Raw genomic sequence first — 25,397 nt, 5'->3', positions numbered from 1 at the left:
TACCATGAAGTTCCAAGTTCTGTAAGATGTTGGACAACTCAGCGGAGTTGATGCTCTAACGAGTCTACTAAATCTGCTATTGTTTGGCAAGTTATATGGTCCCAACATTTGAAGGGCCCTGTGTCCGATATTCTCTGTGACATTAGGATGCAGCCAGCATGGCTTAGTATTTTATTCAATATGAACTTAACCGGAAATTTTCCACAGGGACTAGTTAGGGCGCCATTGTTGGTTAGGCGACTGACATGCAGTATTAAATGTTTCATGATTGGCTTGGAAGACGGTAAAAAGAAAATAAAAAAAAACAAAAGCGGGATCGGGTAAAAATCATACTGATCGGAAACTAAGGCCTTGTTGGAGCCGTCAATTCTATCGGTTCCTCTTGCCCAGCAATTCATTCAGCTCATTTGCACGCGCTTAGAATGCGTTTACATGTGTGGGATCCCGAGTCAATAGTCCCGTTCTAGTTAATTCATCCAACATTACTAAACAAGTATGGAGCTGACAAGGATTTCGATTTCGATCTATATTAGGGAATCAGAATATACTCTAGAGGCAGATAGGACCCACCGACTTAGGATTTGATAGCTGAACACCCCTACATGTGGAACCTTTTCATCCCGTGCGCGAATAATTCCCAAGAGAATTGGAGAAGTTCTTAGGACTAGCAGAGGTATGAATGAAATCCAGCAACCAAGGGTGAGGCTCGAAAAAAAAACAGCAATGCGTCATTTGTGGTCGCATTGGAAACGCCAGCTGCAGGGGTTGCATAACCGGTTGCAAAGCAGAAGGAGCCTCGAGCTATTCTTGTTGACCTTGAATGACAGCGGGTGTTATATTAGGCCGCTGTTGCAGCAAGTTCAAAAACGGCAGAAATAACGTGCGGGCTAAAGGGTTTCCCTCACCAAGGGAACCTTCGATGTTATTCCCTGCCCAGCTTTTCAGCTCCTTCCAGCTTACCCATTCCCACCCTTCGCATTTATTTGGCTCAAGAAGCTGAGGAGGCTGACTTTCGTCTTCTCGTACACATGTCATCCATATAGTCACGTAATGTTTTCCTTCAGCAGGCATATAGTCATTGGTGGCGGTAAGAAACTTTAGATTGGATGATTTGAGGCCGGTTTCTTCGAGCAACTCGCGTGAAGCGCACTCTTCGAGCGTCTCGCCGAATTCTAGATGTCCACCGGGGAGAGAATACGTGCCTGACCCATGGGAGTTGATGCGTTTGCCGATCAGAAACCGAGGGTTGGCAGGTGGCCCATCTATGCATTCGAGAATGAAAACACCGACGCCCACTCGAACCTGTGGGGCAATGGTCATTTTTTCAATGCTGAAGGTGGATCGAGATGATTGAGGGCCAATATCGATAAATGCCGAGATCCGTTTTAGTGTCACACAGAGATGAGAGTCCGCTCTGGTGGATGTAAGTCACGGGGACAATGGCAAGAACGGTAATGATATTTATTGTTAATATATTTTGATTTAATAACACTATCATGCAGGTGTCGTCAATGAAACATGATGCTTGCATCTTGTTGTTGTTTTAGTCCGGAGCGGGCATAGGGTGGAGAGACATGTCACATGACATATTAGTAACCACATAGCTCTCATTTCCTTGTGTAGCCTAGTTAGACATAGCCAAGTTAGCCCACGCAGGCATCATTATTCATTTTTATTATTACTTGCTGGTGTCAAGGTGTCAGGGTGTCAAGGCCCTCGGCTGCTACGTGACTTTATTTGGTAGCAGCCTGAGGAAACTGTGAAAACAGCTGACAAATCAAGGTCTGTGGCTCATTGATTGGCTACAGCGGCAGATAATGGAGCTCTAGGCCGTATTTGGGCTAGCCTCACCAGCCACCATTACATAATGCAGCCAATCTTGCGGCGCGCACTATCGCTTTAGTAGTAGCAGCTGAACAATAACGACTCCAACGACGATCATCACGATGGTCGACGATTATCGGCTCTATATTCATACTCGCCATGTAGAAGCTCCATCCGGCCACACCCTCAGTAAGCGAGTGCAGCAGCCGAATGCGGACACCTTGCATGAGTCCGAAAACGACTCCAGCGCGCCGTTCATTGGACGAAGCTGCGAGCCCGCGCTAGGCCGCTCTCGGGCAGCGAGACGCTTTCAAGAGACTCTTTAGTCTTTATTGTGATTGATGCGTCAAATAATGCCTGCAGTGCGCCTTCCTCCGCCTCTGCGCTGCCTTGGAGCGCCCCTGCATCCTGTCCTTCTCCCCCAGCAACCCCCTTGCTCGCTTCCACGACCGCTGTCCAGTGAACATATAGACATATCAACATATCAGCATATCAACATATTTGTCTCCCAGCACCAGTGCAATCTGCCCACCCGCGTCACCACCACCCTCGTTTTATCCCAGCGCATGATCTTTGTATCTATCGTGCCAACTCCGCGGCTATGCGCTGGCTCACACCGTCTCGCGTCCTGCCCTCCCTCCTCCTATCGGCCCCGTTGGCCATCGCTGCCATCACAATCAGTCTCCAGGATGCGGGCTCTTTCAAGTCTGCTGCTCAGGCAGCCGCCGCCTCTTCCGTTACAATGTACAACAACCGAGACAGCAAGCTGATTCCGGGCAAATTCGACGGTACGTGGTGGGAGGGCGGTGCTTTGTTCACCTTCTTGATTAACTATTGGCATTGGACCGGCGATGACCAGTACAACGATTTGGTCATCCAAGGTATGTCATGGCAAGGTGGCCCCAATCACGACTTTTTCACTTCCAACTATAGCAGCTACCTGGTACGTTTTCTGCCCCCGGGTACTTATTCTCCTCGTGACGGAGCTTGCTGGCTGACTCACTTTTCCATCGTTCATTCGTCTAGGGCAACGACGATCAAGAGTTTTGGGCGCTCGGAGCTATGACTGCCGCCGAACAAAGGTTTCCTGAAGATCCAACTCCTGGAAGCGCATCTTGGTTAGAGTTGGCCCAAGGTGCTTTCAACGATTTTGCTGGTCGCTGGGACGTCGATAAAGCATCGTGTAATGGCGGCCTCCGCTGGCAGCTGTATCCTATCCTGGGAGGATACGACGCTAAGAATGCCGTCTCTAATGGCGCTTTCTTTCAACTGGCTGCACGCCTCTATCGTTATACAAACAACGAATCCTACGCCAACTGGGCGGAAACCGTATGGGATTGGAGTGTGGAGTCGGTGCTCTTTGATAACAAGACATGGTATATCAATGACATGACCCACATATCACAAAACTGTCAGGACAAGAGCAATATGCAATGGTCTTACAACTATGGCTCCTATGTCGCCGGTGCCGCTTACATGTACAACAAGGTATTAACTTCTTTTCTCCTTTAAAACACCAGTCGCACCGGCACAGCAGACACTGACAATATCAAGACAGACGGTGGGGCCAAATGGAAAGAGAGCGTGGACGGCCTACTCAACTCTATCTGGACCATATTCTTCCCCGAACAGTATGGTGGCAACATTCTATCCGAGGCAGCTTGTGATCCCATCATGACATGCGATCGTGATCAACTGTGTTTTAAAGGCCTAATGGCAAATTGGCTATCAACAATCGCACTTCTGGTGCCGGATCAAGCTGCCACCATCACCACAAAGCTGAAATATTCCGCGGTTGCAGCGGGAAAGCAATGTAGTGGCCCTGAGAATGATTGCGGTATGCAATGGTTCAGCTCCAGCTGGGACGGCAGCAAAGGTATTGAACAGGAAATGTCCGCTCTCAGTATATTTGCCAACTCTCTCGTTGCCTTCGGACCAGATGGGGCTTCTTACACACCTCCCTCGATCCCTGGGCCCGTTACCGCCGAGACTGGTGGTAACAGTAGTAGTAACCCATCCGGTGGTACCCAGTCCTCTGGAGAATATCAGCCTCCCAAACAGGCAGCCATTACAGCAGGTGACCGTGCAGGTGCAGGTATTTTAACCTTGGTGTTTTCCGGCTGCTGGATTGCCATGATAGCGTGGCTACTCACTGGAGATTTCTACTAACTCTTTTTTCCATAACTGTCTATCTTTTCTCCCCCTTCTTTTTGATAATATTTGCGTTTGAAATATTTCTGGAGTTATGGAGGATGTCTTTCTTATCCAAACAACTATTCGTCCGACTTTTGTAAATAACTGCATGCAGCAGAGATCCGGCTATATGTGCGCAACCTTCTGGCGTTGAAGTGGGTAACAGGGTAACAGGGTTAGAGTGCGAGATTTTATATGTATACTAATGTATTCTATCTTCTCTCATCCTTAATATTCTTACCATTCGAAATACAAAGTATTGGTGCTAGGCGAGTCCCGTAAATAGTACTGAGTGAGATGGAAATTTTGTCACCAAGTATTGATTTTTATGCCAAACTACCAGTTGATGACGAAGTTAATATTATATGCAATCATGATCAATTACCAATTAATATATGGATGTTCTACATAAATCGTTCTCTACTAAGTAGACTGCCAACAAGTTCAAATGTAGCATAGATTATATTTTTCAATAAAATATCAGAAATTCATCCTGTTTAAAAGCAAGAACTTGGCATTCTATGTAGCCACACTAACGAGCCACATTGTATAAATTCCACTTACAGTAGTAGTCTCAGTCACTATATTTACCTTTGTTACAACAATGTCTTCTGGAACATGTGTCAATGTCACAAAATTGGTCACCAACTTGGTAACTGTCTTTGCGGGTTTGTTTGACTTAGTCACGACATGTGTAATATCCATTGTAGTAGGCTGTTTGGCGGTGGTTGGGGAGATTAGTGTTAGTAAAGCGGAGATAGGGAGAGTTTCGGTGAATGTTGCAATAATAGTTTCCGTCGCCACGACCACGATATCAGTTAAAGGCTCTCCCAGTGCGTGTGTCCCTCCTTTCATTCCTTCTTCTACTCCTGCTTCTAGTCCTTCCTTTACCGCTGTTCCCACTCCTGCCGCTGCCGCTGCCGGTTGCATTATTGTTCTAGTGATAGTAACAGTAATGGTTGAATTGGTGGAGCTTGTCCATATGCGGGGTACAGTAATGGCCCTGGTTTTGAAGACAGTGGTTGATGCTATCAATGTTTGCTGTTATAATTTAGCATCAACACCAGAAAATTCAAAAGGAAGAGCGCACCGTTACTGTAATGCTGTCTCGGTTGCCTAATCCTAATGACCCTCTCAATGCCATCCGGGTTATATTGGCTTCAACATTCGTCGGCAGCCGCACTTGGGACGAAAGAGTGTCCATGGGAATTTGTGTAACATAGTCCACCCGTTTCAGGATTATTACATCCCGCTTCCCATCTGACTGCGTGCTAAGTTGGACAAATGAAGTCGCTGTTTTGGTTATTACCATATTTGTGGCTATTACTGTGGAAGTAGTTACTACTGTTGACACATGGGGACGCTCTGTTATTACTGTTGTTTCAGGCACCACCACTGAATTTGTAGCTGTTAAGTGGGGGTCAACAGCTTGAACGGTGCTTATAATTGTGTGAGTAACAGTCCCAATTAACCAGCCTGGTATTGCATGATCTAGCCTGTGAACCCCCAGCACTATGTGGTGATTCTTTTGCTCGAGTATTGACTTTGTCACTGTGAGATGCATTGTGGCTGTCATACTCATAATGACCTTGGGTTTGGTTGTTATTTGTACATTCATTCCGTTTTTGTGCATGTCAAGGCCAGAGACTGTAATGATAGTGGTGGACACGGTCTTCGTGACTGTAAAGGACTCATAATTGATGACGGAATGTACTGATGTTGTTGTCCAAAAAACTGTCTTGGTGTATGTCTTCGTGCTCGACCGAGTTGTTGTGATACCAAAGTATTGGTGTTCCCACAAAGTAGTTTCTTCTTTCATCCTTGACAACACAGGCCCTTGGTAAGAACTTTTTGACAAGGCGTAAGGTAGTGCATCAATCATGTCTAAAGTACATAGGAAATACCCAATTAACATTGAAAAGAGCATTCTGTATGATGCAGGACTTTTCTAGAAGAACATTTGTCCTTCCTTCTGCTGACATCACTCATCTGTTTGTTGGCGCAATCTTGACACCAGTGAGATCAGAATATGCTATTTCAGTACAAATATCAATATTCCCAGATATTCAGATGATTAAATACCACGGGAAGTTTTTAGTTTTCCGAGTTTTGTGATTTTATTCTCGTAAACAAGAGAGGCAGACGTAACAAAGAATGACGGCCCGTCTCTTCTCGTACCCCTTTGATTTTGGTCCGATGAAACACCTCATTTCTATTTTGAGGATTTTGAAGATTCTTCCACAAAAGAAGAGATAAGTTGAATATGACGGGTCCTTGGTATTGTTCTCGTCATCTGCCATTACTTCAAGTTATTTCAACCTACTGGGCGCATTTTCTGCCTACATGTACTTGCTAATTGCCTTAGCTTTGAAGGGCCTTATTGGACATAATATAATAATGTAACTTCCGTGCTGAGAGGGCTAAGTATTTCTAAACCTAGGGCCTCGATTACTAACGTTCAATTCTTGTTTCATCTTTCCAATTTAGTACTAAAAATGCATCGCTTGATGTCTTGTGTTCAAAACTCTATTCATTGCCATATATTCTCCATAATTAATTCAAGGAAAGATAGTTTTATATACAGTCACGCTAAAGCGGTTTTCGCGTTTTTCCGCACACCCGTGACACGCTCAATTTTTTCCTCTTTTTCAACCCTCCCCCAATCATGCCTCGTACCCCTCTGAGGCAGATTGATTTGCTTTATAGATTTATAAATAAATACTATTTTAGCTATTAAAAGATAGTATATCAAAAATTAATATTAATTTTAATGAAGAAATAGAATATAATTAATTTTTATTATATTTTTGAACGATTTAGACTTATAATCTAATATTTGGAGGAATAGTGGCTTTTTTGTAAGGAGGGTAAATTTTGTAGGTGCGCGTTCGGGAAAAAACGCGAATACTGTTGGGCTAGTATTGTATGTATGCATCCGTAGAAAGATATGGACGAACATGTAGATATTTTGCGTACACGTACTTCCAGCGCCTCATCATGTAACCCTGAAACCTATAACACTGCACGTCAATGATTTTGACTTGAAAAAGAATATATTTCAAGGTATTCAGTCCAAAAACCGTATATAACCGCGAACGGCAATTCCTAGCATGCAACCTAACAGGCAGCACGCTTATAATCCGCCCCGATCGCCAGGCAGAATAGTTTTGGTCGGTATCAATTACCTATTAACACACCCCTTTAATCTATTTGTCATTAAAAAAAACTACTGGATTTTAAATATTCTCCTCCCCGAATATAAACACGAAGGACAGTCCATAATGGAGCAGAGAGTTGTCCCTGGCTGGACTCTGACCGCTCCTCGGAAAGACACGTACTACCGGATTGACGGTATTCATCGAAGCGATTATCCACCTATATGTCAGCCACAAGGTAGAAGTGCTTGGAATATGTGGCACTTACTCTCTAGACCCCCACGAAGAACTCCAGAGCTCCCTGAATCAGGCAACGATGGCGGAAGACGACGCGATAAGGCTTTGATTATAGCCGATCGTATAGCGCCCCAAACCCTACCGACAATTTCAACCATCGAAAGTCTACCAAATGAAATTGTGGGGTTGATTTTGGATCATCCATCCATTCTTACACGTCAGGATATCATCAATTTCGGGCTCTCATCACCTACACTATGGCCTCGCATTCTTTCGCACTTACAAATGGACTGCATACGGGCATCGGGTAGTCTGATCGGAGTCGAAATGGCATTACTTTGCGATAAACGAAACGATCTCCCAGCATCATTTAAAAAAGATAACTATTCGTTGATCGATAAAATCTTGAGGAGACGATCTTCTCGCTGGGGTCCGAGGACCTGGGCTGCGGGCGGAGGAATAAACTCGTCATATATGTCTTTCACTGACTATACCAAAGGGGAAACCACTCCTGATTTGTGGATGGGAATTTTGAAAGAGAGCATGGAGACTTCTTTCCACCCTCGCATAAGACTCATATTAGCCAATGAGTTGCGATGGACCTGCAATATTGCGCCTTTTGGTGCTGTAATGCCAGATTCCAGAATCTGGACGCTGCGAAACCTGTCAACTATGGAGTATGTACGCTGTTTTCGCTGTGAAAATGGCGGCAGGGTAATGGGAAACCAGATATCCACCGAATTGGCGATAGAAGATGTCCTCCTCTGGTACATCCAGTGTTCAAGCGGTTTAACTGGCTACTATGGTCAAGAATACTCTATTAGCACGGCAAAGGCTGGCAGCTGGGCGGGACATTGTTTTGATATTATTCTATTGGATGAAATGGATAACGATACTCGTTATCGAAAAAATGAGAATGGAATGGACTGGAAGGATGTCACAAATGATGTGTGTCTTGATATGAAGGATGTGCCTACTGTTATCAATAGATATAGGGCTCGGGTTATGGAATATCGAGAGCCGTGGTATGCATTAAAACAGGATATGGAATCATTCAGTAGGAACATGAATTCTTAGAGGATGGAGCTATCACAATGCACCTTACTTCAATCTATGCTTTTGGTCGGCTACCTAGCGATATATTCGCCGTCGATTGGTATAGCAGATCCTGCCATGAAATCACTCTCCGTAGTCGCCAACCACAGGGTCGCATTAGTAACGCCTTGCGCAACACCTAACCTCGGCCATGAAGTGGCATCATCCAAGAACTTCTTTCTTCAGGGTCATCTAAAATCGGACGGACCATGGCCGTCTGCAAAGATCCCGGACAGATTGTATTAACATTGACCCCCTTCTTACCAAAACCCACTGCCAACTGTCTTATCAAATTGACCACGGCCCCTTTGGATACACAACATGCAGGTTCTTCTTTAACCCGATGAATACACCGATCGATGAAAAGTTGACAATTTTGCAATTGAATGAGATGATTATCGACTTTTCTTTGAGATAAAAATTGTTCATTGGAATACTTGCATCCAAAGAATGTTCCTTTCATATTGACCGCCATCGTCCTATCATATTCTTCCTCCGTCGTGTCGACGATTGTACCTGGCCATGTAAGGATACCTGCGTTGTTGACCATAATATCTAGACGACCAAATTTCCAGGCGGCTCTTTTAATAAGTTGACTAATCTGCTCAGGATATTGTACATTGCATTGCTCGAATATGGCACGTTTCGTGCTGCCTTTGCCGTAGCACGCTGAGATAAGATGATGAGTCAATTCTTAGTCGTCTTCTTCATAGTCATCTACTTGAGGTTCAGGGCCTATGTCAGCAAATACAACATGGACACCAGCCTTAGCCAGAGTGAGTGCGATGACTCGTACATCCCCGGAAGATGAGTCTGTAACAATAGCCGTTCTATTAAGGAGAGACTTCATAGTGGATGTTGTCTTGCTTGGTTATGGAGTCAGTATTAGAATACTGCAGAGTTATCATGAACTACCGGGTTATGGAATTGGGAACCGTGCATATGTGAATCAACAATAAACTTGTTTCATTCCGTGTCAGCTACGGTTTAAGTATCTATTCTCCAATGGTAATAGTGCCCAATCAATGTTAAAAACCGGCAAACCTTCCGAAAGGAAATTACCTCGCAGTTAATGAGGTTCATGGATTGAGAAAATTATATGACTAGAGTAAAGACGTGATAAGAAAGGAACGTCTATCGAATTTCCGCAGATCTTCCATACGTTCTATGTGGTACCCCGCCTCTCGGCGACTTATCCCGATTAAAACTCCGTCAATACTTGGAAGTTCGCCTCTCAATTGATTTTGTAACGGTATCTAGCAAAGAACGAGGGGTCTCGGCCGAAAGAGCATGTTTACAACGCGTATGGATACCAAGAGTATTTTCTAACTAATAAATCTTCTTTCTATTATGACGTTCTATTGTGAGACCGACATGTCTGTAGAATAACTTTTTAGACCAAGCAGTAGTGAAATTAAACGAATGAAACTCGACCTGATTGAGATTTCGAAAGGTCATACGTATATACATTTTTTGTAAAATATTGGCATCTTGAATAGGAATGGATAAAGAAAAGTTAAAGAAAAAAAAATTGAACAAACCGTAAACTGAAAATCATTTAATCATAGACCCAAAAGAGGTTACCTAGCTTCATTGTTTGATGGTTTACACCTAAAATATTGAATCTAGGAAGTCCATTCTATGAGTTTATGACCAGTTTGATTTCAAGCACATGCCATTGACTTCAATATCTGGCGCCTTGGCCTTTATTCTAGGAGGCAGTGAATGTCGAGTTGATAGGTCCGAATTTAATGTTGGAGTAAGTAACCGAGGCGCTGGCGTTGTTTGACTCCACGTCAGATGGCACGCCGGAGCTCGTAGAACAGCTACCACGGGCAGCACCAGGGGTACTAGCAGTCTCGTTGGTTGGGTAAGTGCTATCGAGCCAGAGCATGTCGGCGGAGTGATCGTCCCAGAGAGACATCACAAGAACCATGTCACCTCCAAGTGCCTTGCCCATTTGGCTCAGTCCGCCCTTTTGATCGAAAGAGTTCGTGTCACCAAAAGCCGATTTTTGAGCATCACAAAAGGCTTGCGTAATTTCATTACCAGTGACGCCGGAGACGTCTGATTCTGACTGAGAAATAACTTTGCCACCCTGGACGTAGAATCGCTTGATGGAGCTGAGAGAGCCCCCATTCTCAATAAACTGCGTAACAACAGTAAATACCTTGGATGTATCGACAACAAAGCCGGATCCAGAGCCGTAGAAGGTTTTGTTTCCCATCCTGTACGGGTTAAAATCGCATCCATCGGGGTCGCACTCACCGCCGTAGCGATCAGAGGAGTAGGTGCCACCGCAGTTATCAGACTCGCACATGGACTGACCAACGGTGGAGCACGGGTGGGGAGTGACAGCATTTGAGATACTGTTCGCCTCCCAAACATCCATCTCAGAACAACAAGATCCATGGTTACCAACACCAGCGTTTGGGTCGTTTGATGAGGGTACCCAACCGTCAACATTGGCCTATTCTCAAAGTGATTGCAATCAGTATTTGTACAAACTACAAGCGCAGAAGAAAAAACAGCATACCTGGCCATTAATAAATTTCAAATCACGAGGGCATTGAGAGTCACAGTAGCCAGTACCATACTTGGCACCAGCCTTGTTGGTTGAATACTTGGACATACCACCATCAAGATCCATAGAAACAAAGTAAAGCGCACCATTCAGTCCGCAGGGAAGGTTTGACACGTCGACATCGAAAGTGAACTCCTTACCGAGTAGCTGGAAGGACTGGTAGGTGTCATCATCTTCCATGAGGTACAGTCGAGAGCCGATATTTTTGTTCGATGATTGTGTGACAAAATCAAGCTTCAAGGAGCTTCCCGAAGAGGTAACACCATAGGTCCCTTCGTAATTTGCGCCATCCAAAGCGCAGTTTGCAGCGCAAGTCGTGTCGTTTGGGCACAGAGTAGCATCCCAGGTATTCCCGGTATAACAATTGGTATAGCCACCGACGGAGTGAACCCAACGCCAATTTGCATCGACGACGACTTTTCCACTAACCGCTGAGCAGCTACCAGCAGCGGTACATTTCTGCCAGGTCAGGGCAGGGTGCACTTCCTCTGTAGAGGTGCCAACCTGCTGTGCCTGAGCGGCAAGGTAAAGTGAGATAGAAACGAGAAAAGCGCGTTGAAACATTTCTTTATTCGCTTTATGAAAGCCTTGAGAACCTATAGAAGGACTGGTTGTTTGAACGATGATATGATGCAATTCCAGGCCTGTACATACCTTTTTATAATGAAAACCTTCGAAAGTCTCATGATCAACATTGCTCAGAAGCCCTGAAATTTTTGCATGAAACGATGGTTTCCAACCCATCTTCTTGAGGAATTTATTTCAAACCGATACTCCCCGTCCATTTGGGCCGGAATCGCGGCCTCGTGTCGACGAGTATCCATCCCGACACTCCGCTAAAATTACGTTCAGGGAATGTTCTTACTATCTACTGCATCATACCTTAATATCCATGTAGGGAAACGAATATCCCGGGGTATTGGTTGCGAGTTTGGCTAAAGCTAGTGCAGCGTTAAACTGCCTACTGCTGGGTTTCATATAGAAATATTTGCTTACTCAGGTGGAGGCCTAACTTAACGGGACCCTGGCTTTTCCCCGTCAATTAAATTGCGGGGGGCTTTTTGGTGGAGATCCATCTTTAAACTTAACTGCCGACGATTGTTAGCAAGGTTAAACGGACCTAAATCCTATTAATAAGTGGCACTAGTTTGTTTCCAAACACTAATGGAAACATATTTATATATACTCTGTAGCACGTAAAAGAAATATGTCAAACGGATATCTATATCAACAAGCAAATGCAGTTGGCGAGTTTGTTAGCTACATGTATACTGTTAAGTAAAATGTTCCCTTCACTTGTTACGAATTAGATGACGGGACCCAGACCGACTTTTAGTGATGTAACGTGAGAACCCTTCTAGTACCGGGTCGGGCAAGGTGAAAATTGCCTCTTGCCGTTCTAAGCATCGCCTGTCGTTCAACTGCTTTCCCTTTTTGTTCTTCGTGCCCTATGGGGTAGATGCCCGCTCGTGTTGCTGTCCTAGCCCCGTTCGCTTCTACTATCCCATTGGCTCAATACCTCTCATAGAGCAAGGCTAAAAAATGTCGCTGTTCTTGTTTCGATAAAGTGCTCAGTTGGTCGGGTCAAAGTCCATGGGCTGGTCTTTGGGCGTCCGCTGACTCTAATTTCCTATAGATTTCTATAACCGATCCCACGATGCTTCCTTCAGATGCGATTCTGTACTTCGCAATACCATTTATTTTCTGCCATTTACTCAGCCCACCATGGGACGTCCTGAAACGAGGCAGTTGCTTCGCACTATTGACTGGCGTTCTGACTGTGATGTCCGCTAGGTCAACGGGTGATGGAGATGATAATCAGGGCACTGCTCCGGATCCAGAGGATACCCAGTGGGGTGTATCGAGTGAAGCCTGGCAGGAGATATTCCGGATAGGGCATAAAGGCCATTGCTAGATTCGACTAATTACACAGTCTATGACCGTAATAGACATTGAAGAAGATGGTACGGCAACCCGGATTCCGGTGTACTTCGCGGGCAGGTTTAGAACATCCTATAACAATCTCCCGGAAAAGCCGTCGGTAACCAGAGTTATCCTTTTCGAGATTGACGGACCATTAGATCTGTATAGCAAACACGGACGCAGTAATAACGTCGGGAGGAAAGGGCGGGTGATTTTCTACCAATGACTAGGCCTCTACGATTGGCCATCCTCGGGAGACCTTCTAGACCATATCTTATATTCCATCTCATTGACTAACTTCATCCCGGCTAAGCTTGACGTTGATATCCTGAATCCTTTCAAGAGGAAGAACGACCCCCAACGCACCAACGTGCAACAGCAGCTAGGCGATTACGGATCGAAGACCTCTGGTATTTTGTAGATGGTGAGTGAGGGAACAGGAAAAGTTTTACCCTCAGATTGACCCTTGTCGGACTCGTTCTGGGAAACATTAGCATCTGTTCATGTTGATCATATTAGGGATGAAGGTAAGCGCCTCACAATTTTGGCTGTCGTCCTCTTTGCTAATTATATCCCAGTATTTTGAGTCTTTCCAGCGACATATGGCCCCGAACATTTTCCACCCTGCATAGCCCTTGAAAAAGTATTGCTCTCAAGTTACTTAGTTATGAACGTTGCCGGTATTGACTAGTCCTGCTTGAGTTATTCAGAGTAGTGAGCTCTTACGTGGGTCATATTCTTGGAAGCTATTAATTTCTATCACGCTGGAATGGGTTATGTGTGGAATATGAAAGAGTACCCTGACGGTGCATTCATCTTCGTGGATTTCTCCTCATTTATCTGGGATCTTCAGCTGCCATTGACTATTTGATAGCTTCAATGAAGATTCAACGATTCAAGACGGAAATGAACATCACTCGGCAGAGGCGATGCCTTCAAAGCAAGAACCCTGCCCTCGGGATAATCAAACTAACAGCAAATGACATCGATTTTCACAAAGCATGTCACAACCGTTACACATGGATGAGATTGTTGAAGATCTCTGAGCAGAGCTTCGGGCAGCGAAAAACAAGGTAGACCACACGATCCAGCGGCGCACACATTATATTACTCTAGCAGCAAACCGTTCAAATAAAAACCAAACAGCAAGCCTCAAGCGTCTCACTGTCATGGCGTCAATATTCTTACCCCTTCACTAGCAGCTTCTATCCTTAGCATGTCAACACGAGCAATGAATCTCGGGTAGCTGTGGTACGATTACTTTGGCATTTAGATTGTCATTGGCGTCGCCTTTAAGTTACTTTATGGCTCGTATCGCATGTACGACACAAGCGGCCGGTCATTTATACGTAGCGCAATGAAATTTGGACGCGTTTGCATGGCCCTACTGGAACTTGAATCTCACTATAGGTTAATTATTGTTACTATCAGTAACATAGCCTCCACTGGAGAGTTGTTTCGGTCAGAATTGATCATAGCTAGTTACGTTACAATACTTTAAGTGATGGGTAGACTCACATGATACGACCGGCTAGACTGGAGGCGTTAATGAGTGGGAGTAAGTATACTTTAACACTGGCAGCCGGATCTAAGAGGGTGCAGAATGGCTCTTTGGTGGTTGTTAGTTTGGCGGATTTTCGAAATGAGACTGTAGCAGACTTACCAACATAGTAATAAGGTCCGTATAAGCCCAGATTTGTCATAAAGCTACCCAGGGACAGGTAAATATATCGAGCATCCTTAAATCCACCTAAATCGAATAAATCTGCGAGTGATTTGAGCTGCTTCGAGTTTTGGTTTGTCCTAGTTATGCACCAAGCAATTTTATAGGAGACAATGGAGGCCAGCACTCCAACACGCAGAGCCCAAGCAAATCCTACAAGTGGAACCAATTTGGAGAACATGATTGGAAAACCTACGCCGCCTGCACTGCTTCCGGACGCAACGAGGCCCGTTGCCAATGCTCTCCGATGCTTAAAGAGGCGTCCAATAATTGTGAGAGCTGGTTGGACACCGCAAGCGACTGTCAAACCTAACATAGGCCTTGGCAAAAGGTGTTGCCAGATATGGTTCGGTTGCGTAAATGACAGTCCCACTAGAGAAACGGAGCAACCCAAGGCACCAATTGGGTAGAGATACTTTATGTCTCAATCAGCATAACGGGACATTTCCAGCTGAGCATAGCAGTCATTCCTTGCTCAGCTTAATTCCATGCGCGTCGAACAGCGAAGCCACGACCGGCCCAGTAAGATACATCAATGCAAGCTGCATCGTCCCGATGAGCGCGATTTCCGAAGCTGCATAATCCCTTAAGAAGATGGACAGATAGAAGTCCTGGAAGAATCCGAAGCTGTTTATGATTCCGAACGACGCAAAATACACGAGGAAGGACCCTGCAATAGCAAGCCAAGCGTCCAAACTTCCTTCTGTAGATGCATCGGGCCGGCCATGTTGCTGCTGACTGACGGGGCTCGCGCCATCGGGGACACTGACTTCGACCGGCCGCTGCTCTAGATCTATGCTCGTGTTATTTGCCATTGCCCTGACACACCTGATAGTGCTGGGAGATTCTCTTGATGTGGTTATTACTTACAGCTGGCCCGAGAAAGGCAAAGGCACTTGTAGTTGCGATGGGGAGAGCAAGTACCGAATACGGTCCACTTGGCTGGGGAAATAGAATGACAGGTTATGGGCTTGGTTTGAGGTTAATGAGTTTGGTTGATGGTGAGCATTAAGGGGTTCGTCTCTGTGCGGACATGTCGATGTGACTAACACAGGTGTCAAGACAGGACATTCACATGAATTCCAGTTCCTGGGGTCTGATTGGCCTTAAGGTTCAGTTTGTCAGCAGCATTGTTGACCAATCAGCGTCAATAACGCTGTCCTATATTATCTGAGCACTATTTTGATCAACAAATTCGACCCTTTAGGCTACGACATCTGTTCCATAAGCTATGTACAAGCTATGAGATATACACACGGAACATATGTATAACTCCTTCGACCTCGAAGGATCGCATACATTCCGGCTAACCCTCGAGCTGGGAACAACAAAACGGCTTCCACGAAATTCACCGAACCACGGTTCCTTAATTCGATGCTGCCAACGCAGATGCGACGCTGCCTAGGATTGTGACACTTTGATAGCAGCAATCCGCGGTCGCATAGAATGCGCCAAGCGTATCGCTCTCCATCCCGCTTACTACAGATGTCAAATTCGTTCCTGACGGCGTATCATGTAGGATGATAGCACTTTGGTTGCGATATTGCTCTGGCACCGACTGGATTGTACCAGCTTGGTATGTGGAATAAGCAACTTCTTCAACCACGATGAGGTCAGCTGCCTCAAAGAATTCCGGCGCAGTCACCACCGTTCCTGGGTTGAATATGACGAAGTCGAGGCCTTGGTCGCGAGCATTGGACGCGATAGTCGACATGTAGGCGTAGGCGGCCGAGTTTTGTGTATTTGTGGCTTCGTCGAAGAATATTCCTTTTACCGCAATATTGCTATCCGAGTAGTTGCTCCAGCCTGCATATCTGCTGACATTAGCTGCGATGGCATCGGTGGTTTGCGCCATGTATGACGTGTGCACGTATCCAATTGTCTGCACATTAGAATAAGTGTTGAGCTTGGCAAGAGCGGTGATATAATCTGAGTTTGGGTATTCTGTTTTTTGTCAGTGAAGGACTCTCTTCCTCTCAACGGTTAATTTCTACGGAACAGAATCAAACATACGGCTTCCTCCGGGTCCAGAATCGGGGTCGACTATGACATAGAACGTGGCATTAGGATTTGAAGTGACTGCATCGTAGACCGGTTGGATAGGGCCCGCTGATGGGTAGATATAAAGAGGCAGCAAAAGGTCGGTAGCCGTGACCAGGCCAGTAATGGACAGGCCCGAAAGCAGCGTAGATACTCTCATGTTCAGTTAGATGTCGATTTTCCAGGTCACTTATTTCCAAGACGTGCTTTTACGGCTTCTCGTTGCAAGCTAGAATGTTCAAGAAAAGGGATTATTCTATCCACAATACAGTTATGGATGTAGTTCTCTTGTTTAATATAATCTTCAAATCCTAAATCTACCTAGACCTAATCAAAAGATGTAACGCGCTGGCCGGTAAAACCGGGCGATATCGTAGCTTAATATGGTCAAACAATGGTGTGGGAATAAATGTTGGTTCACGGGCTATGAAGTGAAAATTAACTTAATTGGGAAATGAGAGGCTAAAAGGCGTAAACCACAATTGTTTCATGGCCCACAGTTGTTGGAGACCAACAGTCTAAGCGGAATTTGAAGCATACCATTGGGTGTGTCTATCATGCTGACGAAAACATCGGCAACCCAAAATAATAATAATGCTGGGCACACGGCCAACAATAAAATACGCTATGAGTTAATTCGCTTGCTAGCAATGGTATACTGGTATACTACCCAATAATGGCGCCCATCTGTCGTAGTAACATCTCAAGACTTAGACAGCATGGCGCACGCCGCGATGGCAGATCATGGCATTCTGCCTAGGTCCTTCATTGGTGAAATTGCGAACTTGCCCCTAATCAATAATTCGTTCTTTCTTATCTGCGTGGTCGGATTTAGGCCCGTTTATGGCTGTCATTATCCCTGCACACCATCACTACCAGACAACGACGTATTCCCTCTGGCCAATGCAAGCAGCCTGCATTCTATAAATCCCATAACTACAAACTAGCAGCCTGAATTAAATAATAATAATAAAAATAACAATAGCTCAAGATCGGCTCTAGCGTAACGTTACAATTTCTAACAGGATCCCGCCCCCATTTCGGATTCACCAACAGCCAACACACATCTAAGAACGTCGTTGCTTGTGGTTGACAAGGCAAAGGTCAAGTCTTGGCATGAGCGTTACGTGACATTTTTTCGGTAAACTAATTATAATATCTTGATTTTAGAGTAGGCGGTTGACTTACAGATGGGGGCTTACACGACAGGTATGTTCTGTCCTAGAAATCTGTGGCTTCTTTGTACGACGTCGGCGCCGCCCCTTGGAAGGAGATTGTTACCAGTATTTTACAAGTCCTGTTGTATAAATTTGATTTGCACATGCCGCATGTTACAAGGTTTTATCAGCCATATTCTGAAGAATTATTATTATTACCTAGAGTGTCGGTCTAGCTTCCATCATTCAATGTTATTGGTAGAGATGAGTATGTCGAATTTGTAAGTTAGCGACTCCTGTCGCTGGCAACACTGGTCTTCAATGTATTCTTACCAATGATGAAATCCTTGTGTTGCAACGGTATTAAAACAATACAAACTATGTACTCTAGGTAAAGAATCTCTTATACATACCACACTCTAGAAACCACAATTTTATTCGGCGGGCGATATTCCGGATTGCTCTCTCGGTCTCATTGCTGCGGCCCCAAAATGCTAGTAGCTGAAACCATGCCAGCACTTTAGCCGGCGGGTAAGCTGACTTAATGTGTCTGCCCGAGCATTTTCCTGCGACTAACTAGAGAGTCTCGAGGCGATAAGTGTCTGTATTATGGCCTACTGGTTTTACGAGCGAAAGTTCATCAAAATCGGCCCCAAATTCGAGCATATACTAGCATCAAAACTACACAACAAGCTTGTTTTACATACGAGTTTCTCCCATAGACCGACCCTATATGAAATGGAGTCCATTTCCGAGGCAAGACACAGGGAAAAAAAAGTCGAGATTTCTGAATCGAGCTGGTAAGTATCTTGATAACTACTATAGAGTTGGTCTCTGAGAAGCGCGCCTTACGTTCAAGGCCAATATGCTCTATTTGTAAATCCCATCCTACAATACGAAGACGGCACAAAATCAAAAATGGTGAGCGATCCCAGATAGTATTGTGTAACCCCGCGTCCATAAAGGACCTTTAGCCCAAGTTAGCCTCAGTCTATTCTTCAACAGGCCAAACTATCATTGAATTCGGATCTGGACCATAGCATTTAAGCCACTCGAGATGACAAGCTTTTTCAGGTCTACACAATGGAGACTAAGAAATAGCATAACTTCATGAGATGCCGTTTCTGAAAAGGATACAATCAAAGCAATGTGCGTTCGACTGACGCCAATGTTCAAGGCGCATTGCTAAACAAATATGATACAGATTCACCATTATGTGTTCGTCGAATGGCCTAGAGCTGACGTCAACTAATTTCCTCCTTTGAAGACAATAAGAATGAAATACCTCGGCCAAGGTCCCCGATATATCAATGACTTTCAACTTGGGGCACTTCTCGATTTTGTCACCTACTATAAGGTTACAAATCCATTAGTATCATCAAAAACCTACAGTAAATCATCAAAACTCACGGGGAACCGCTATGATTCAACCGAGGTTAGCTCTTGCTACAGTGTTAACAGGGTCAATATGGAGCATGCGTACAGTTTGTCACGACCAACCCGGACAAACACGAAGTATTGATTGTTTCAATAGCCGGGCCGCTTAATATTCCATGAGTAACCATGGCATAAACCTCCTTTGCACCATGGTCCTTCACCGTGGCCGCTGCTTTGGCTAGCTGTTTTCAGAAATAAGAACTTCGATCAGGCAAAGCTTACGGGATGATGAGGGGAGTACCGTTCCACATGTATCCGCCATATCATCAACGAGTATTGCTGTTTTACCCTCCACATTCCCAACCAGAACCATACGACCAACGACGTTTGGCCGAGGACGTTCTTTGTGGATGAGAGCAAACCCTATTTTGAGTCTATCAGCAAGACTAGCTGCCCGCTTTGCGCCACCAGCATCTGGCGAGACAATAACGCAGTTATCAGCGTCAAGGTTTTCCCTGATCCAACGCAATGAGCTCGGTTCAGCATAAAGGTTGTCTACCGGGACATTGAAAAATCCTTGTATTTGGGACGCATGCAAATCCATGGTGATAACATGGTTCTAGAAAAGTAACGGAGAGGGATTAGCCGGATCATATAGCTAGCATATAATTGATCTCTAGACATACTGCACCGGACGACTGAAGCATATTTGCGACAAGGCGTGCCGAGATAGGAGCGCGTGATTTGTCCTATGAGCAGTCGTTAGGAAATCGAACAGTAAATTCACCGATTCTCCAGCGAACCTTTTTATCTTGGCGGGCATATGGATAGTTCGGGATGACCGCAGTGATCGAGCGTGCTGAAGCAATACGGCATGCATGAATCATAATAAGAAGCTCCATAAGCCCATCATTGACCTCACCGGGAGCAGTGGACTGTATAATGTAGACTGGAAACATGAAGGTTAACCGAAGTATCAACGAAAGTAGGATTGCCTAGGGTCTAGTGCATACCATCTTCGTCTCGAACAGACTCGCCGATTGTAACACTGGTTTCCAAGTTCGAATAATTTTGACTGACTGTATGCGCTAGCTTGATTCCGAGGCTGTGATGCCAACGCCATCAACGCCATGCTTATTATCGCCATGATACCGAACTTACCGATCCGCAACCTTTTCGCTTAGATCAGGATGCGAACTCCCGGACATTAGTTTGATCTCATTCGCAACCGAGGTAGCCATTTTATTCGCGAATCCAATCTGTGATGTAGTGGAGGAGAGCAAGAGAGTCGAAAAAGAAGAAGAAAATTCCGCATATTCTGCCGCGTGAGATGACGTTATCAATTGCTTATCGGCAGCAGCCAACGCAGGCGGTGAGCCAGGTGACGTCTTACCAGCAACAACAATAAAAATTTACAAGGTTTAAATATTCATATAATGTTCTTATGGACTCACATTGCTAGCAGCCGGGATTACATATTAGGTAGCTGTTCAATGGATGTACACCGTCTCCAGCTCTCATGCACTGAGGATTCTATCAGCCGAATGAATCAATTGATATATATATGTATAGTATAAATAAATAGGGCATATGGAGCTTCTATTCAGTCTCAATATGGTGAATCGATTGGCAGTACGCAACACAGGGAAGATGCATCGACATCAGGCCAGGCGTAATACGTGCCAGGGTCGACATGTGTCGCCACGTAAACAGTGGGAATCACAACATCGAAACTATTATTGCTGAGACCCTCGTCTCGTATCTCATTCAAAATGGCCGAGGAAAGACCGTCGTCGCCAAGCCACGTACCTCTCAAATTAACAGCGAAGCTATACTTATGATTATCAAGCCCGAATAAGTAAACAACATCATTACATGCAGGAAGAATGTTTGTTAACGAGAGAACTGCAAGATTCCCTTGTTGAAGGGAAAACCAAACCCGACCTAGAGATTCGTGGGTGTGCGTCTGGTATATAAATGCTTTGGCACTCAATACATCTTCCTAGACACCCAAACATCCATTCCATTGCGGGGCTGTATGTAGGGGACAAGAGACCGGCATTTCAGGTATATTGAGACGACCTAATCATGTTACCGGTTTATAAATGGTTTGCTACGACTAGAAAGCAAGTTCATGACTTCTAAATGATACTAAATCCAATGATCAAGCAACTGTGCCCACAATATAGTTCTCTTCCACCCCAACTCTGACACATACGACCATAGGGTGTGGAAAACAGGGCTTCCCGTCCGCTCAGCCGTACTTAAGCCACACGCCGGCTGGTTAGTAGTTGGGTGGGTGACCACCAGCGAATCCCAGCTGTTGTATGTAGATCTTCCTCTTTGTTTTTGTATTTTTATATTCTTCTTGCTGCGCGAAGACAGAGTGGTTCCAGAACTTCAGTGAATTCCGGTCCGTTTGTGACGTGGCATTTTTCGTACTCGGTTATATCTGCTATTGTATCTAACACAGAGCTAACCAATCTTCATATAAAATACCCAGATATATACCTTGTCCGCTAGTTCAAATATACAGCCGTGAGTGCCTTACTCTGTCCTCGGAAAATAATACTGTCCGCGAGACCAGATGACTTCACCGTGCAGCGGTGCAGACGCTTTCCTGTCTAGCTATGTGTCTCGTTCGCTAGCTTGGATACAGGCGCGAGCCGCTCAGCTCGTACCTCGATTAGCCTCTATTTAAATCCTAGGGGCTATGACTTGGCCATGCCAACGTACCTGCATGTGTTCTGTCGAGGGAAGATTCATGTCATGGCTTGTCCGAGCTGTTGGGGAATTACTAGCCTTTCAGTTTGGACTTGTTCAAACTTACTGGGTGTTTTAGATAAAGCCTAATCAAATTTGAATTTCAAATTTTATGAAAACTTCGAGAAGGAATGACACCAGATTGGTTTTAAGCAATAATCACATTAGCACGCGAGTATGAGTAAAAGAAAAGAGTCGCAATGAACATACTCAAAGCTTCTCACATTCTGTGACTGCAGCCTTAGCAGTAGAAGCAGCACTGGCCGGGTTCTAGTCAGTGACTAAGTGACTGTCGACAACATGGAGGTCATCCCAGATACCTGCAAGAACGTTTATCTGTGGAAGAAGCAGTTAGTAGTGATTCTTACTAGGGAGTGTTAATAATATTTGACTTATAGGTTGCACCAAGACGCTCAGCTAGCTCCTCAACTATCTCTAAGTCCCAGATATTAAGCTCCTCATAGATTACCATAGTGTGTTCAACCACAGTATTGAAGCCCGTAATTTTCTTGCCCTTAATTTTGGGCTTATGGGTGGACAGATCAACGACATTACCGAAAATAGCAGGACCGTGGCAGACAAAAGTCACAATACCACCGTTGGTCCACATCTGGGAGGCGATTTTCTGAAGCGCAGAAGCCTTTGGATAGTCAATCAGAGCAGTATGGCCCGCTGAGGCATAGAAAAGCTCTTATTTGGATGCGTTATGATCAACGGCCTTGAGCATACTGTCAAGTTTCTTGCGGAACTCGCTGTCAAAATTGTCCCAGGTAGTTAGACTGTCGCCAGTCAAGAAGTCTGGCTGCTGCGTTATTATACTTCGGACCCTATGTTAGGCAGGTGATTCGAATGCTTGCCTGCTTTCCAAATAACCTTCTCACGCCTTAGGCATCTATGTCCACTACTCAGACACCCACATGCAGAGCCGGCCGTCACATTAGTGCCTGTATTATATGCACTATATAGAGTCAACACCAACCCCTTCACATTCGTATAGGGGCGTTTAACTTAACAATATTAAATAATTTTTAATTCTAATTTTCATTTTCTTATAGACTTTCTTTTAATAAAATTCTAGTACTTTATTATTTAATTAATCTATAATATATAAATTATACATTTATTACTCGAAGTTAAAGGTAAGCTTCACAATGTGCAGATATAAATCAGCCAAGAAAGCCTAGAGTTTCGTCACGAGGTAAGTGTTCCTCTACAGAATTCCTGACGCACAATAGAATTGGGTCAGAAAAAGCTGAATTTGCGACCGTGCACGGTGCTGCTCTGGAAGCGGATGAAGAAGCGGACCATGAAGCCGTTAATTCTTCAAATATCTGAGCCAATACTTCGATGGCTTGATTAGTACCACGGAAAGAGGTAGTTGCATTGCATTTCTGTTCATAGGCAGCACTATTATAGTACTGCACCGTCTGTGCAGTATTTGATACCGTCGCTTGCCTTCGTAATACCGTACTTTTGAGGTTAAATTCAAGACGTTGTCGGGTGACATCTTTCCGGACACGGTTGACCATATTCCAGAGTCTAGGTACTGCGATTAGTTTATGGGAGCAGCATCTGATTAGGTCCAAAGCGGAGTAAAAGGAAGAACGGCATCTTGGTCCGTAGGTCTCAGGGTCCTCCAAGATGGACAGAAAAATTGCTTCCAGAGCGGAAATAACAAAAAAGCTGAGTGAAGTTTGCTGCAATCGGCATGTTGCACTTTGCATATGAAAATTTCTCAAGAGCAATATAGTTTCCTCTGCAATCGACACGGGTTGGTCAGTAAATCCGACCGTCTCGAGTGTTGCTAAGCTCAAGAGCAACCGGGCTTGGTTCCAACGAAGATGTAGTAATACAATAAGCATGTTGGAACTCCGTGGACCAGGGTTGTCTGAGATTTCAATTCCGGTCTTTAACTTGTCTTGCTCCCATTTGAATTCAGACGGGATGGCATTGAACCAAGTTTGAATCTGGTAGTTAAGAAAACTAGCCTCTTTCGAAGCCCATGATTTTTTATCCCGAGCCATAGTACTCCAGATTTTTCCAGTAATTCGACTATACGCTATCATAACTCGCAAGTACGAGAATGAGGATTGCTGTCATTTATTGTCAGTGTCAGGTTTTTTGATGCGTCCTCAACCAAATCTCACCGGCACAGGCAGAAGAGGATCGATATCAGAGTCAGATAATGCAAATGGTATCTCGTTACCAATGCTCCACCGCCTATCCAAGACATAAATCGACCAGAACACACGAATAGCTAAAGACCTTTCCTCCATAGACGGGAACAAGGAGAAAATCCGTTCCTTACTGTGTATGCCCAGTTCTAGCGACATACGAGCTGCAAGGCTGATTATTCTCCCAGCCAGCATTTCGTCGTGTTGATGGAAGTGATACAGACCCTTGAGTCGTTAGTAGTTGGAAAAGTAGCCTGGAAACTGTGCGGCCAACCTCTAGAATTAAGAGAACGAGGGTAGATAAACAAAGCTCTCCCACAACTAATGAAGTTTCGTATAACGGTTTGCAGTTTTCAAGTAGCCGTGTCACCATTTCACTCTGATCTCGGGGATCTATAGAGAGCGCAATCAATATTACCCATCTCAGGATCTTTCCTTTCGTCTCGTCAAAGGGAAAGACTTGTCCCGACCCTAAACCAGCATAGAGCTGGCGAATACACATACGCATCTCCTCGGTATCCACAACTGGTGTCATATTACCAATATCATTGTCATAAAGGAGTAATAACTTGATAGCAAAGGATTCATCAATGTAGTGAAAGAAGTCGATCGGTGCAACCGCCGGGGAATGTGGGTGGAATTGTTGCTCGTTGTTCCTGACAAGTTGCCCAATCTGGTTTTGGAGGGTAAGGATATTGGTTTGCATCTTTTTGATATCACTACAACAATCACATGCCGTTAGATGCTATAGTTGTTTAATACTATCGAGATATACATACTGGCAACGAAGTAAGACCCCAGGATAGACCTCATCATAGTGGCACTCCTGTGAGAGGTGTGCGCAACGGTCGCAAGGTTCTCCGCCACTGCATCGTGCTTTGCGTTTCCGACACCCATTACTAATATGATGTTAGAATATTGACAACCCGGTGCTAGGTTCATAGCCTAGCTTAAGAGGATCCCACCAGGCGATTAACGCATAACGGGTGCGCTTGTTCACGGCTTGGAGGTCTTCAGCGTGGTCGCTCTTCACCTGTGTACATGTTTCCTGATTATATCTCTGTTCCATACTATTCTTATGCTGTTGCAGTATAATACCTAATATTCTTCTTCTTGATAAAACTATGGGGTATTATCAACTTTATGTAAATG

At 44.8% G+C, this 25,397-nt stretch overlaps 10 protein-coding genes across 10 annotated transcripts; 2 read left to right on the top strand and 8 right to left on the bottom strand.

Moving 5' to 3' along the window:
- Nucleotides 1-801: 801 nt before the first annotated feature.
- On the bottom strand, nucleotides 802-1,320 carry BGW36DRAFT_359720 (NUDIX hydrolase domain-like protein; the record flags this gene model as incomplete). The annotated part of the gene is made up of 1 exon (XM_046214107.1): nucleotides 802-1,320. The coding sequence occupies one exon, from the start codon at nucleotides 1,318-1,320 to the stop codon at nucleotides 802-804; it is 519 nt and encodes a 172-aa protein (XP_046072652.1).
- A 1,105-nt stretch (nucleotides 1,321-2,425) lies between these two features.
- On the top strand, nucleotides 2,426-3,993 carry BGW36DRAFT_296286 (putative glycosyl hydrolase; the record flags this gene model as incomplete). The annotated part of the gene is made up of 3 exons (XM_046211251.1): nucleotides 2,426-2,767; nucleotides 2,851-3,312; nucleotides 3,379-3,993. 3 exons carry the CDS (start codon nucleotides 2,426-2,428, stop codon nucleotides 3,991-3,993), a joined length of 1,419 nt encoding a protein of 472 aa, XP_046072651.1.
- Nucleotides 3,994-4,536: 543 nt separating this feature from the next.
- Nucleotides 4,537-5,836, bottom strand: BGW36DRAFT_427883 (uncharacterized protein; the record flags this gene model as incomplete). The annotated part of the gene is made up of 2 exons (XM_046220472.1): nucleotides 4,537-5,058; nucleotides 5,108-5,836. 2 exons carry the CDS (start codon nucleotides 5,834-5,836, stop codon nucleotides 4,537-4,539), a joined length of 1,251 nt encoding a protein of 416 aa, XP_046072650.1.
- Nucleotides 5,837-7,193: 1,357 nt separating this feature from the next.
- On the top strand, nucleotides 7,194-8,537 carry BGW36DRAFT_379717 (uncharacterized protein). Its single transcript, XM_046216245.1, has one exon. The coding sequence runs from the start codon at nucleotides 7,299-7,301 to the stop codon at nucleotides 8,484-8,486; it is 1,188 nt and encodes a 395-aa protein (XP_046072649.1). The 5' UTR covers nucleotides 7,194-7,298; the 3' UTR covers nucleotides 8,487-8,537.
- A 1,678-nt stretch (nucleotides 8,538-10,215) lies between these two features.
- BGW36DRAFT_296343 (Exoglucanase 1) lies at nucleotides 10,216-11,652 on the bottom strand (the record flags this gene model as incomplete). The annotated part of the gene is made up of 2 exons (XM_046211257.1): nucleotides 10,216-10,974; nucleotides 11,041-11,652. The coding sequence occupies 2 exons, from the start codon at nucleotides 11,650-11,652 to the stop codon at nucleotides 10,216-10,218; spliced, it is 1,371 nt and encodes a 456-aa protein (XP_046072648.1).
- A 2,770-nt stretch (nucleotides 11,653-14,422) lies between these two features.
- BGW36DRAFT_461820 (major facilitator superfamily domain-containing protein) lies at nucleotides 14,423-15,332 on the bottom strand (the record flags this gene model as incomplete). Its single annotated transcript, XM_046222146.1, has 3 exons — nucleotides 14,675-15,332; nucleotides 14,530-14,620; nucleotides 14,423-14,456 (listed from the first exon to the last, which is right to left on the bottom strand). Exons 1-3 carry the CDS (start codon nucleotides 15,048-15,050, stop codon nucleotides 14,423-14,425), a joined length of 501 nt encoding a protein of 166 aa, XP_046072647.1. The 5' UTR covers nucleotides 15,051-15,332.
- BGW36DRAFT_461819 (uncharacterized protein) lies at nucleotides 14,861-15,549 on the bottom strand (the record flags this gene model as incomplete). Its single annotated transcript, XM_046222145.1, has 1 exon — nucleotides 14,861-15,549. The coding sequence occupies one exon, from the start codon at nucleotides 15,547-15,549 to the stop codon at nucleotides 15,199-15,201; it is 351 nt and encodes a 116-aa protein (XP_046072646.1). The 3' UTR covers nucleotides 14,861-15,198.
- A 551-nt stretch (nucleotides 15,550-16,100) lies between these two features.
- BGW36DRAFT_427878 (Spherulation-specific family 4-domain-containing protein) lies at nucleotides 16,101-16,934 on the bottom strand (the record flags this gene model as incomplete). The annotated part of the gene is made up of 2 exons (XM_046220471.1): nucleotides 16,101-16,678; nucleotides 16,748-16,934. 2 exons carry the CDS (start codon nucleotides 16,932-16,934, stop codon nucleotides 16,101-16,103), a joined length of 765 nt encoding a protein of 254 aa, XP_046072645.1.
- Nucleotides 16,935-18,694: 1,760 nt separating this feature from the next.
- Nucleotides 18,695-20,596, bottom strand: BGW36DRAFT_379710 (phosphoribosyltransferase-like protein). Its single transcript, XM_046216244.1, has 9 exons — nucleotides 20,470-20,596; nucleotides 20,322-20,413; nucleotides 20,112-20,257; nucleotides 19,995-20,057; nucleotides 19,610-19,927; nucleotides 19,415-19,550; nucleotides 19,342-19,350; nucleotides 19,217-19,281; nucleotides 18,695-19,163 (listed from the first exon to the last, which is right to left on the bottom strand). The coding sequence occupies exons 1-9, from the start codon at nucleotides 20,547-20,549 to the stop codon at nucleotides 19,104-19,106; spliced, it is 969 nt and encodes a 322-aa protein (XP_046072644.1). The 5' UTR covers nucleotides 20,550-20,596; the 3' UTR covers nucleotides 18,695-19,103.
- Nucleotides 20,597-22,438: 1,842 nt separating this feature from the next.
- On the bottom strand, nucleotides 22,439-25,314 carry BGW36DRAFT_427876 (uncharacterized protein; the record flags this gene model as incomplete). Its single annotated transcript, XM_046220470.1, has 7 exons — nucleotides 22,439-22,743; nucleotides 22,801-22,889; nucleotides 23,302-24,164; nucleotides 24,219-24,470; nucleotides 24,520-24,964; nucleotides 25,025-25,144; nucleotides 25,211-25,314. The coding sequence occupies 7 exons, from the start codon at nucleotides 25,312-25,314 to the stop codon at nucleotides 22,439-22,441; spliced, it is 2,178 nt and encodes a 725-aa protein (XP_046072643.1).
- Between the last annotated feature and the right edge of the window lie 83 nt (nucleotides 25,315-25,397).

Source organism: Talaromyces proteolyticus (genome assembly GCF_021365285.1).
Source record: "Talaromyces proteolyticus strain PMI_201 chromosome Unknown BGW36scaffold_6, whole genome shotgun sequence".
In the NCBI taxonomy this organism is placed as follows: Eukaryota; Fungi; Ascomycota; class Eurotiomycetes; order Eurotiales; family Trichocomaceae; genus Talaromyces; species Talaromyces proteolyticus.
This window is presented reverse-complemented; position numbering and strand designations above follow the sequence as displayed.

Excerpts from the sequence above, each read along its gene's own strand:
- BGW36DRAFT_379717 (XM_046216245.1), top strand. The coding sequence starts at position 7,299 with ATGGAGCAGAGAGTTGTCCCTGGCTGGACTCTGACCGCTCCTCGGAAA.
- BGW36DRAFT_379710 (XM_046216244.1), bottom strand. The coding sequence starts at position 20,549 with ATGGCTACCTCGGTTGCGAATGAGATCAAACTAATGTCCGGGAGTTCG. Across the intron at positions 20,414-20,469 it reads AGCGAAAAGGTTGCGGATCG|CCTCGGAATCAAGCTAGCGC; the intron begins GTAAGTTCGGTA and ends TTGGCATCACAG. Across the intron at positions 20,258-20,321 it reads GTCTGTTCGAGACGAAGATG|TCTACATTATACAGTCCACT; the intron begins GTATGCACTAGA and ends TCATGTTTCCAG.